General features: G+C 38.8%; 1 protein-coding gene across 1 annotated transcript; it reads right to left on the bottom strand.

Moving 5' to 3' along the window:
- Window positions 1-6,638: 6,638 nt before the first annotated feature.
- Window positions 6,639-10,063, bottom strand: LOC145613945 (protein FAR1-RELATED SEQUENCE 5-like). Its single transcript, XM_081668976.1, has 5 exons — window positions 9,893-10,063; window positions 9,372-9,494; window positions 8,210-9,227; window positions 7,581-7,940; window positions 6,639-7,453 (listed from the first exon to the last, which is right to left on the bottom strand). The coding sequence occupies exons 1-5, from the start codon at window positions 10,061-10,063 to the stop codon at window positions 6,639-6,641; spliced, it is 2,487 nt and encodes an 828-aa protein (XP_081525102.1).
- Window positions 10,064-14,179: the final 4,116 nt, after the last annotated feature.

The raw sequence follows: 14,179 nt of genomic DNA, 5'->3' as shown, positions 1-14,179 counted from the left end.
TAGCTAGCAAAGGAAGTTTGGAAAATTTAAAAAAAACTGTATAAGTAGAAGTACCTTTGTTCCCCATGATGCGAAGGAAGAACCTTGTACTGGAGTTTACAACGACTTTATATTGTGGTCGAATGGAGATGAGAAAATGAACACCAACATATTTGGGTACGTGCAAAGTAAATATATACAACAACGCTTTGCAATTGAATACTACTGAAGTAATTCAACTACCATTTACCATTAAGGTGATGGGACTTGAACTTAACTACATAGTTTAATGCAGCAGTGTACCTATTAAATTTCACAGTTGTAGCATAACATACTTCAGCAAGCTTCATTAATTAAACACATACTAATTAGTACACCCACAAATGGTTTTCTACAGTAGTAGGGTTAACATGCCAAGCCCTCGTCCGTGATGTGGAAATTGCATCGACGACATATTAAGGACGAGTTTGTATTTTTAACTACAAGACATTCGCGGTACCATGTGTTGGAGTTTGTGTTAAATTGGCGGGAGATGAACATTTTATTGTCAACATGTTGTTCCCATTTTGGACCTAACGATGTCCTGACTTCCCGGCCACTTGTAAAGGTCTTCGGCGTTGATGGTGTATTGTTGTTGATCACATCGGATACCTCGTTCACCACAACTACCGCAATGTTGTATGTGCTTGCTATGTGTTTCATCTTTTTAGATACGGAAACAAGTATTCTAGCCCTCTCTAGGAACCCCTCAGCTGTGTTGTCATGGTAATGCCTGAACAAGCAAGCGATGGAATCAAGTACAACAACCCTTATGTGTCGACATTCTTCAAGTGACCTCAACACAATTTGTTCAACCTGATTTAGGACTAAAAATATGTGATCCGGATTGTCCATTTTTTTCACTAGGATCGAAGACAACGGATTCTCACCCACTATTGAACCACAAATATGGCTGCTAAGCTGGCTTAACCTATTTGACGGAAACACAGGGCATGCTTGAATGTAAATTGATGCTCCATACAAACCATCTGGAGGTATTAGCATGCAACTTAGTAGTAGTTGTAAACTTATTTGTGTTTTCCCAGCTCCGCTTTCCCCGTATATTTCAGTAACCTCACCCGTCTGAATCCCACCATCTAACATAAAATCAATTACTTCGCATTTTGTTTTAATTTTCGGTTTCATTTTTTTATAAAGATTAAAGTATGGAACTATGAAGGTGTTTATGATTGTCGAAGCGTGTATATATATAACCAAGATTGGATATAGTTTACAAATTCTAGTACTCACCTCACCCCAGTTAGTGATAAAATAATAATGGTGATGTAGTACTTCACTTTTGAATCCCTTACTTGTTGTTCAAAAGTAAAAACTCCTAGAGCCCAGTGTAGTCCAGAGGGCTGTCAGTGACAGCCTTTGTAGATCCAGTTGGACATGACTTGACATTGCAGTCATTGTCCTTATGCTACACCCTATAAGTTGAGGATGTACTTAAAATTTATTTTATTAAAAGAGGGTGTACTTTTAAATTCATATTACTAGTTGGGGTTGTACTTCACCAACAAGGGTCTAGTTTCCAATTTCAGCTATACTGGATGAGCAACATTACATATCAATTTCAAATTTTTTTAAAAATTTAAGATGTCATTGTCAAGGACGTCTATTCTGCTGGAGGCATGAATTGTCTTATCGGGAAACACTTTATGTTCAATTTGGGCAGTTTATGTATTCTGTTTAATAGGTTGCTTGTGGTAGTGGACTTACGACCCATTTGTCTCAAAGTTGTACTGACTCTTCATTAGACTCTTCATTTACTCCGTTTACAACAACCCACTTCCTCCATCTCCATTGTTCACCCTCACAGAAATCTCAGAAACCATGTCCACTAGACTCAATAGCATGTGCAACATCTGGGGTTGACTAATGCAGCCGCACCCTGAAGAACCCGTAATGTATTTCAACCCATTCGTCACCACAATTGAGCCCGAGATAGATTTCAACAACATTCAGTACTACGCAGGGGAAGATTACTTTCTTAGCATGGATCTGATTCCTATCAGCGTCGTCCGCGAACAACTTATTAATTCCCTTGATGACGATACCACCACTTTCATCCCCGACAGTATTATGGTTCTGGGCGAGTTCGATATTAAGGCTGCGTACTACCCCACCCTATCCGACCTCGAGGGCTATCTCCATAAGGGTGCTGCGGTGTTCGCAAGGTGGATGTGTGAAAAATCTGTTGGTGTAGTTGGGGCTCCCTTAATACCAAAGGATATCATCCCAGTGTTTGATCGGAAGCCATTAGTTATGACCGAACACCTACCAATCTACACAATTCCTTTCAATCAGAAGAAGCAAATATTCATTGGCTCTAAAGTTGCAGCTATTCATGTGATGGAAGTGAACACCAACATAAAGTTGGTCAGTTTAAATGTTTTCAGCTATAAAACAAGGGTAAGGCGCATTCGTTATCACCGTATCTCTGTTTTTGGACATTCGGAGGACGTCCCGGGGGCTCCGAATTTTTCAAAAGGAGCCACGTTTATTGTGTGGAATGCTAGGAACGTCAACCGTTCATCTTTCACCGAAACATTCAACAAGCTTTTTAATGCTTTCTTACCCGAAGTGTTGGTGGTGACGGAGGCAAGAGCAGACGCTGCGTTGCTTGGTTATGTGAAAGACGTCTTGCAGGGAGTGTTCTCGGTTGATGGGTTTGGTCTGGTTAATGGGTATTTTAGTGTGTTGCTTATTTTCCAGAAATCTGATGTTTACCCTTGGACCACATACAGGGGAGATGAAGCATTTGGCCATCAAATGGGTGTTGATATTGCGGTGATTTTTAATGTTTTTCAAAAACGTTATTTTTGTTTTTTTATTGGGTTTTAACTTTATTGTTACTAACTAGTGTGTGATGTCTTAGCTTCCTTGTAACAGCCTGGAGCTAAATTCCAATTAAGTCCCGATCGTCTCCATCCAGCTTCTACTTGGTTCAAAGACAGGGGAGGGTATGAAGATGGTGCTATCAATTCAGACAATGACCACCTGTCTTTGTAGAAGTACAACTTCCAGTGCTTTGCTATTGTGGCTAAATCGTTAATGTAGATTGTAGTTTAATTAGTTGTCTAATTGTTTTGTCTTTAGCTGGACTATTGTTAATCTATCAATTGTTGGGAGTATTCGGATGATTATGTTGTGTTTTTTAATCTATTGCTTTTAATATATTTGATTCTAAACAATAAATAGAAACCAAATGCAAACAGCAAGAGATGTAAACTCATTTTATTATCATATATCATTTAAACACAGTCAAATACATAGCAAACACAATGCCCAGAATAATTAGTTTCAAAGCTGTTGCGAATTTTTTTCAAGCAATTCGACCCTCTCCAACAGCTCCACAGAAGCGTTACTGTTGCTTCCCCGAATCAAATCATCCTCCGTTGCCCATTGCCAAAATGAACAGCTTCTACACTTGTAGTACGGACGCCTAGGATTGGCCTCGGAAAGTGAGATACGAAATTCGGATATTGCTTGACCACCGCAGTTGCATCTCTTTGCGGCCACCCACAAGATGTCGCCGGAGCCATTCAGAAAATTACTCCCACGGCCAACTGAAGAGATGGTGTTTGAGGACATTTTTCGACTTGTGAAATCACTGATGCTCGCACCCTATTTATAGATGGCTGGAAGGGTAAAAGTCACATTTCATATTGGCGGTAAAACCAAAAAAAACTTTCCCGCTCCCAAAGATTTGACGAAAATTTGCATTAGGTCTCACTTCGCTATTGTGTCACGCCCAAGTTGGACCTTAACCAACTACAGTTGAACAATGAACACAAACAGTTGCTTGTATAAGACCACTGATACGACCACTGATACATGTATAAGACCACTAATACATGTGTTACGTCGTAAATAGGTACAAAAAAGGCGTCAGTCGAACTTTGAGGACAGTAGGTTGTTGCTTGTGTAATTCCAACGACACATGCAATACTAAACATAAGTTGAAGAGCTATTAGTCCTAACAATAGTGAATCATTGCTTCCTAATCATTAAGTAACCACATATGTGCCCTTATTACTTAATCTTATGATTTCATTAGGCTATCACAATATCCACACACCCAAACAGTTACACTCACTTACTAACATAGCGGTAACTACTGCTCAGAGTTGAATAACACTTATTTGATGCCTATTATATCTTCAATCACCAAACTACTATTTTTAACAAATTTACGGATTATAACGTTTAGTAATACGCACATCTCATTCGGCCATTGCATAGCTATTAGTTTGGTTAAAGTGAAACATAACCAAAACCTTATTATTGTACCCTTAGGGTAAAAAAACCTTAGCTTTTAATGATTCATATCCCCATATAAACTAATGGTACCCTAGGATATTTTACTGGTACCCTAGCAAATTTCAATGGAACAAAACCACGACGTAGAGTACTCCTATCTTAAAGAGTACAATGTTCAGTGCACCACATGTTGATGCCAACGTAATTTCCCCCTTATTCAGAAATACAAAACCTGGATGGTACCCTAACAAAATACAGTAATACCCTAACAACATACAGTGGTTCCCTAAACAAGTAGAGTCGATCCATTATGGAGTCGTTGAACATACATAATGTTCAGATTTAGCCTCTATTAATCCAACTGTAATGTGTAATAGCCTCCATTGGAAACAAAGGTAACTATTTGTAATTATTTGAGAAAGTACAACACATACCACAAAATGTCATTTACTATGGAAATCACAATCATGCATAAATAAAATGCATTTGTACCCACTAACATATACCTCACATAGCCAATCATGTTCGTATAACAACTCCAAAGTACGTATAACTCTGACACACAGGGAGATCATGTACGTATAACAAGTCCAAAGTACGTATGAAGTACAAGGTTCCTTGGAGGGCAATTACGAAATTCTTCATTCACTACACTTTCCCCCCATCCACACAAAAATAATGTATAGTTAATGAGAATTCAACAATGTACTTCACCAAACAATACACAACTACCAAGTCACAAAAAGTCATGCCCGGAAATAATGTATAGTTAATGAGAATTCAACAATATACATTCATATATATATATATATATATATATATATATATATATATATATATATATATATATATATATATATATATATATATATATATATATATATATATATATATATATATATATATATATATATATATATATATATATATATATATATTTATATATATATATTTATATATATATATTCTTTAGTTCATCACTCTTCACAAAATAGTACCCACTATGAGATCAGTAGCTCTCTAAGGCACTCCAGTTGATGAGACGGTTAAACCAGCACATCATCTGTTACATAGTTCAGTCATATTTACAACATTAGAACATAGATGAGTTGTATTGACAACATATTGAAATGGTACATCCGTATATTGAAATGGTACCCTAACGTATGCTAGACTACAATTCACTAGGACTTACTTCACTTCAATCCAGTGGGACATTACTTCACTCCAGTGTAACATTAGTTCATTCCAGTGGTACATTTACTGCATGTGCCATAGTAAATCCTAGTTAATACATTAGTAACACATTAGTAAGACATCATCACCATTCAGTGGGACATATTATTCCAACGAACTGGGACGTTCACCACTACATGGGACGTTCATCACTCCAATACAGTGGGATATGAATCTAATATAGTGGGACATGAATCCAATACAGTGGGACATTATAACTACAACTGAACTGAGATATTCACCAGTGAGTTGGGACATTACTCGAACAGTGGGACATTATAACTTCAACGAATAACGAATAAATACACCTGTGATGTTCATAGGTCCAGTTGTAATCAATAGAACTAAAGATATTCAAAAGTCCCACTATTGCAATAACCAGATAAAATTTGCGTTTGCATCAAAAAAGCAACATTTAATCACAAAAGCAGCATTATAGAAGCGTACGTTTCCAAAATCAATAGGTTCATCCTTACAAAATAATCAACCCCATTCACCGGGTCAATATACCACCCCCATAATTACAAAATATTTAAAGTTAGTGTTTCTTTACAAAAAATAGACGTGAAGAACCTCAATAATCACCAAACTAGAGGCCACAAAAAAAATAGGACGCTCTCTCTTCAGTAGTTGTTCTTCACGTGATGTTAGGGGTTAACAAATACCCAAACCCAAATTAAAAATACACATTAAAGGGTTGGGTCGTCATACTCTGCTACTTTGTTGTGTTTCTGTTGTTAGCACGGCTGGGGTAAGTCACACTTCCAAGCGTTGGAGGCCTCACCAACGGGGTCTGCGATACAGCCGTATTAGGGGACATGTATCCCATCTGCATCATTCCTTGCATTTGACAATACTGGTGGTAAGGTATAATATATGGGGGATAAAAAGGCCTCTGAATTGGAGAATTTGTCGCCGCATAAGAAGGAGGACGCTGCACTCCAGACAAAGAGGTGAAATATCCCATAGAACCATCAGCATCTGTCATTTATATACCTCCTAACCCATGGGGACTGTAACCCATCGTAGGAAAAGGTACAAGTTGTTCCTATGTAAAATCAACAAACAACGAAATTTATCAATCAATAACCAAAACACACAAACACTTCAGATTCTCATAAAATATTGAGATTAACCAGTTTAACCTGATGATTACTAATTGATTGTAGCTGCATTTGACTTGCACCAGCAACTCCAGCAGCAACAACTCTGTCCTTTTTGGCACCCCTCTTACCCTGTTTGGCCTGAGATTTTTTTTCAACACATGACTTGTACCGCGAACCGGTTGTGCGATGTGGAGGTTTCTTCGGAATTTGCGGGTCCTTAATGGTTGCAAGTTGTGCTGACAGGTCCTTCGCACGGCTCCCTTGCTTCTCTGTATCAGGTGTAGTAGCCTCCTTCTCCAAACACACAGAAGAAGGTGTCCCATTACACCCCAACAGTTCAGATCTGTTTCGGGTCAACATGGACAATTTCTCTTCCACTTGTATATCAAGCAGCTGAAGACCATTCAACACAACATCCGACGCCCTCTTGCAAATTGATGCCTTAGAACAAATGGGAGAGAACTTGACCATCATCTTATCAAATCTACAAACAGCCTCCGTCTTGCTAGGATCATGATACTTCACTTTCACTCTAGTGTGCTTCCTTATAACATCTTTCCTCCAACGACGTAGGATGTACTTGTCAGGAATTTCTCTACAATCATTCATCTGATACACCATTATCATATGCCTACATATGATACCATGGCAATTAAAGTACCTACATTCGCATTCCGCTTCTTTTGTGATGCTATTGTATGTGACCTTGTACACCCGTTTCCTCTGAGAGGGCACTTCTTTCCTTGAGTTATTAGGTTTCCACCAAACTATATCCTCCAGAACATGCTCTATAACATTTTCAGAAACTTGCTTCTTCTCCAGACCTGACAGAAACATGTACAAAATTCAAAATACAGTAACACAAAACTGTGTGCTAACAAAGTAACAATATTGTCACCATAACTATTTACATTTGGCATGTGTTATGACAATGCTCTCAACTAACCCTACCTGTCACATACAGCAGCCTAGTGCACTCCCTTTGCACTTCTTTAAATTTGGCATCCGTATATATTTTTCGGAATACTGACTCGGCTGGGAATGCTGTCATGGGTTGCCTAACGAATCTTGAATTGTTGTCATCAGCTCTTTTCTCACTCGAAGCTCTAACTTCAAGAGCTTCACAATATCTCTCCACAAATTCGCAAAGCAATGTATGCCGGCTCAAATAACCATCAAAAAAACTGTGTATACTCTCAACCCTCTGGGTTGTCTTCATACCAGCCCAAAAAAGATGCTTCACAAACGCGGGTATCCACATATCACGTTCCAGATGCAACCCTGCGCCACAACCAAAACTTACACAACTACCTTAAGTTACAGAACATAATGTTTACCAGGTTCACAATTCAGTCATAAGTTACTATCTTAATCCTTCTACCAAATTCTTAATTTAAGAGTTTCACATAAAAATTTTAAACCAACAACCACAAATTCAGTCAGCCTGCTGGAATCAATCACAAAATATAGCTAACACAAAATACGTAAATTAATCAATCACAAACTAACAGAAACTAAATCAATCACAAACTAAAGCTAAGACAAATTACGTAAATTAATCAAACACAAACAAATCATACCTTCCAGCCACTCATCAGCTTCACAATTGTATTTCTTGATCACTGCCGGCCACCGAGTTTCAAACTCCTCACAGTCCAAACTATCGTACACAGCACTCTCCAGCTCCACCTTCAACTCAGGATATTTCGGATGCTTTCCAAGCTTTGTAGAAAATTTTTGCAGAATATGCCAAATACACCACCTGTGTGTAGTGCCTTTCATAGTACTCTTCAACGCTTTCCGCATAGCAGGGTCCTGATCTGTGAGTATTGCAACCGGGGTTTTGTTTTGCATACACCGCAACCAATTGCTATATACCCACTCAAAAGTTTCAGAAGTCTCTCTACTGACTAGAGCGCACCCAAAAAGAATAGTTTGACCATGATGATTAACTCCGACAAAGTTGCAAAATGGTAGCTTGTACTCATTGGTCAAGTACGTCGAGTCGAAACATACTACATCGCCAAACTCCTCGTACGCCATGCGACACCTTGCATCCACCCAAAGTACATCCTTCAGCCTACCTTCCTCGTCTACTCGATATGTGTAGAAAAAATTAGAGTTGTCTTCAACCATACTCTCAAAATAGGCAAACATAGCTTTAGCATCACCTTCTTCAAAAATTTGTTTCTTTTGCTTAGCCACATCCTGATGGATATCTTCCGGGGCAAAGGGCATGTTCTCCACCCCATTACGCTCTCTCGCCATTTTGTTGTATATTTTGGCCACGGGAACCCCAGCTCTCCTTTCATTAAACAGCTGCCTGACAACATGTGGATTCTCCACCAAAAACTTTTTCCTCAGCCTACTAATATTCTTAGGCTTCCCAGGAGTAGGGTTGTGTCCACCATGCTTCAATTCTGCCCTCTGAATAACCCATTCACCCCGTTCATTAACATTCGCATACACATTAACTGGACATTGGACTTTCTTACTCCTCCTCCTCACACCAACATCCACACTATCCTCAACAATCTGGGCATCAGTCACTAGAGATAACTCCACCTTCTTCCGCTTCCTATCCGGCAACCCATAGCACTCACAAGTCCACAGACAATTCCTTCTCAGTTTTGCATTAGGCCCTTAGCCTACTTTACAAGCACTGGTTCGAACAACCCCAAACCCATTTTGTTTCCCAAATTCCCTAAAATATTCATCAAGTTCCTGCCATGACTAGAAAACCATCCCATTTGCAGGAGGAGGCAGACCGACATCAACTTCAACATATTCTTCAATCTCAACTGATATTGCAACACTACTAAAGCCTTTCTTTGGAGTCTTGTAAGACTCTTCACCAACCACAACCTTCATTTAAACACCAACAAATTCACATATACATAACAAAATTAAAACATATTCAATTAACAACAATTACAGAACATCCAAACAATATCACCCATACTTAATTCAATTACAACAATTCTCACTTCACATTTTCTGAAAATCCCACAACAAATTCATTTCAATTTCACTATTTCCGTTCAGAACCCTAATTTTAGAATTCCAGCCCACACTCTACCCTTATTTCCTGATTATTAGTACAACATAATTACCTCAAACTACTTAATCACTGCCTACTAACACACAATAAACAAATTTAACACAACACAAATAACAATAAATAAAAACCCCTATAAAAAATAACACTTATTTCAGAGTTACTGTCATATGCCGTTTAAATTAATTTTAAACAACTTACTCACCCCTTTCAACAGCTCCTCCAACGCAGCACCGTCGGCCACCTCTTCTTCGATCTGCCCTCCTGCGCATCCGCCACCACCTCCGCCTCCATCCTTCGACAGACCCAGACCTAGGTGCATTTCATCCTCAATGGTGTTACTAACGACAGCTACGTCGTCAGTAACACCATGCATTTTTTTCGGCTTGGTTTGAATCGATTAACAGATGAATTCTTTCGAGCTCTGAGAATCCATGGTTTTCTCAACTTTTCGCCTTTTCCAACTTAGAGATACGACAATACGAGGAAGAAAAAAGCCTTCCCTTTTCCCTTTTCCTAAAATTCTTCTAGTTTTTTATTCACTTGTCACTTTCGTAGTTGGGACCACTCCGTTCTTTTTTTTCAAGAACCCGTTACCTTTTCCCTCCAAAAAGCACCACCGTTTTACTTTTTTTTCCACTTATTTTCGATTTTGCCACTGTGAGACATTATTCGATTGTCTCACAGCCCTTGCTTTTTACTTCCTCCAAATTCGGTATTCAGGTTCATGATTCAAGTCATAGCTAAGTGACGTCATATTACACTCCCTTGGTTTTTTAATATTTGCATTACTTTTACTTATACAATATTAACACTTTTTTTTTACAACAGCAAAGGAAAAACAAACTAAGTAACAAAGCTGGTAAAACTATTCCTGCACTCATTTGCAACTTGGTGTGCCTGATAAACTTGTTCCTTGCTAACCTTTCAAACAACACAAGTCTGAATCATGCTTGCAGTCTTCTGAATATCCTTAACCGTCCAAAGAATCCCTATATCTAGTTCTTGTTGCTTTTTTAGAATGTTGACCAGGTTAGCACAGTCTATAAGTAGAAAGACCTTCAAGAAACCCTTTTCCTTAGCCCTCTTGACAGCCATCAAATATGCCATAGCTTCCACGTGGAGGCTCGAAACATCCCTGCAGTAGTGCCCTTCCCCTAGCTCTGCTTGTTCTTGCTCCGCTGCTAACGTCCAACCTAGCCCTGGATTACCTGTTTGCTTCTGCCACGAACCATCAAAACCGATCTTTGGAGGAATATTAAGACGCCATATGATTTTACAGAAATCTAAATTTGTAAGATTATCAACTTTTCGATCTTTCAGTCTTTGGAGGAAAGCGTACCCCATCTTAGTAATATATTTGTCGGACTTATGAAAGAACCAATACATCAAGTCATCTTGATGCCCCTCCGATAATTCTAAATTTGGGATCTCTTTTTACATTGTTCCACTCAAAACGCTCCCTAATACGATGGATATTCCATCTCTTAGGATCTTCTAAAATAAGCTCACTAACTATACCTGCCCCAACCCCTTTCAATGGTTGATTAGAAGATATCTCCAACACCGTGCCATTAACCCATTTCATGTTAGCAGACCTAAGAGTCTCACTCGAGCCAACCTTCCAAGCATAACCATCTATAAAGACATTAGCTACCTTTTGCAATCCCCTTCTCCCCTATGAAAGATTAGGCTTAGTTATAGATAATCGCCTCCAAGTAGTAAGAGGGCACGACTCCTTGTAAAAACAAGAAGTTGGGGGTTACAATGCATCCTTTGAACCTGTCTAAACAACCTCCCATACCCTTATGGAGCTGTATAATGTCTTTCTTCACCAAATGCATACCCTTTTCCCCTTTAGAGGCCCAGAAGAATCTTGCTATTATAGAGTGAATAGCATTTGCTATATATGGAGACTGGTAATTTGAAGCACTTCATGACATTTAGAACTTCCCCAGAACAAAATCGCCGTACTCGAAATCAAAGACATGTCCTCCTTCAGTTGTGCCATGGTTTGGAACCCATTGCCTTAGAAGCGAAATACGCCACCACCAGACCTCAGGGCCGTCTCCGACAATTTGGTGGCCCTGTTCTAACTTTTAAAATTGGGCCCTTCAATTTTGGAGGACTATTTTAAAAGGTTAAAAACATTATTATTATAAAATGGCTTTTTTTTCAAGTACAGTATTACAAATTATTATAGAGCTTAAATATTCATAGTAATAAGTTTAATAGCAATTCAATAGAACAACAAACAAAAACTTTTTATTTAAAAAGTGTCATCCTTTTAATATTTTTTGAAGCAAAATCCACAAATATATCTTCATAATCAAATATGAATTTTTAGGTTTTAGTTTGAAAATGATGGTTTTTTCCGAGGAAGAAGGTGAATTTGTAAGGTTATAATTTTTATTTTTTTAAATTATGGGGCCCTGATTTTTGGGGGCCCTGTTACGTGTGTGAGAAAAAACATGTCTAAAGACGGCCCTGCCACCAGTACAAATATCATAGTAACGCACTCCCCTTTAAGGCAATGCGAGCAGCGAGCTATTGCTTTGTCTCACCTGCTCCAAGCCACACAAGCATCCGAGCTATTGCTCACTCACACGTGAGCTATAGCTCGGCCTTGCTGTAGCCTAGTTGCCTTGCTAGCTCTAGCTCTCTTGCTAGCTTGGCCTTGCGCTACTCATTTGCCTTGTGAGATACATCTCTCTCGCTAGCTCCTTGCACACAATGCTACTAAAGAGTAACAACATTCACTTAGCAACAACACTCCGATTTGCATTACAAGTATTACAACTCCAACAATCCCCCACTAATGAAAAACTGGCTTAAGATCTGAATAGTAAATGAAAGTCTCAGTACTTAAATGCTAGCATCCAAAGATTTTAACTACTAACACAAAAGTGCACTAGGTTAACATTTCCCTAGTGAGTATCCAAAGATTTTAACTCCTAAGAGTAAGGAAGGGACCTTGGAAATACATACCTTGACTTTAGAGTTTAAGCAACTCTGCAAATCTTAGCCTGGCTACACTTGGGAACTCATGAGTACTTTGGAAAGACCATAACGTGTCCTCCCTAGAAGAGCGCCATTCTTTGCACGCAAGTAGGTGTTGCTAAAAGAACTAATTCACACACTCTAGCAAATTCGAGAACTATCCATGCAATTATGCGCAACTCACATTGATCTTTAATTTAAGGACTATTCATACATACGAGTTTCAACATTAAGAACAATTAAGTTCATCCTCTTTCAACACTTTTGGTGCACTTATCCTGTCAGCAAGCCATGGACTAGGTGTAGCATTATTAAGGGCTAAACTCACCTTCATCTCTTCGGTGCCTCTATCGTTCCCTACTCAAGCAGTATATGAGCTGATAGTTCGTTCCAAGTCACATAATACCACTAACACTTCCTACTCTAGAGCCACTAGGCTTGAGGTATTGAGGGTATGCTCAACTAGTACTCAGTCCTATTCTAGGAGTATCTGGGCTAGTGATTCTAGGTAGTTTAAGAATCGCCACCTCTCCCTACTCATAGAATATCTGGACAAATGACATTAAGAGCCATACTCAACCTTTCTTAAATCTATGTAGTCAACATACCACTCAAAGAGCTAGATTCAACATACACAAATAGTGTAAAGTAATGAGCCAGCAAAAACTAGACTCTAGACTCATTCAGAACAAATGTTCAAAATAAAAGCACATCGGTGCATCCATGTAAGCTGTCTCACCTTACCACACAACATGGGTCATGGACCACACATCTACACTATATATTAAAAGGCATTCCTCTTAAAGGAAGAGTGCCACGTGGCACTCTTCATAGTATATACGCCATGTCACAATACCACATCACTATCCAAAGTGTATGTGCCACGAAGTCATGCCATTTCTCATTTTACAAAATAAAATATGCTTTAAGCTAGATTCAAACCCATAACCTCCAATACATAAAGGTAATACATTTACCATCTCAACCAACTTTTATTAATGTTTCAAATTTCATATAATATTATATATTCCTTTCATTATTAAGTAAAATAGAGGTAATATAATTCATTTATATTTTCACAAGACTAGAATATAAATACATATGAGGTAAAAAAAAGTGACAACCAAGACAATTCTCGAACTACACACTATATACAAATATTTGAACATAATTATCAAATTAAAGAAATACACAAACTAGCAATTAGGGGCATCGCCCGGGGCTCACACTAGTTAAGAGCATTTAAAACTCAACATGTTAATATCAAGCAACATGTCTAGCAAGCTGTTTAGGGGATTTTTACCCTAGACACTTGGACCAATGAGGGGCTGCCACGTGTCAGAGGCTGGCAGGTCACCTCTGACCAATCCCCAGTTGACACGTGGACTCCCCAGATATGCCTTCAGAATTGCGGCCTTCAGAGGCCCAATTCCCCATAAACCGCACTATTGCGGCGCAGCCCAACTGCCCTAGGTCAGATGACCTGAGGGAG

The sequence above is a fragment of the Chenopodium album genome, chromosome 25 (genome assembly GCF_948465745.1).
Source record: "Chenopodium album chromosome 25, dcCheAlbu1.1, whole genome shotgun sequence".
Classification (NCBI taxonomy): domain Eukaryota; kingdom Viridiplantae; phylum Streptophyta; class Magnoliopsida; order Caryophyllales; family Amaranthaceae; genus Chenopodium; species Chenopodium album.
The sequence above is the reverse complement of the archived record's forward strand: the minus strand, read 5'-3'. Positions and strand labels throughout refer to the sequence as shown.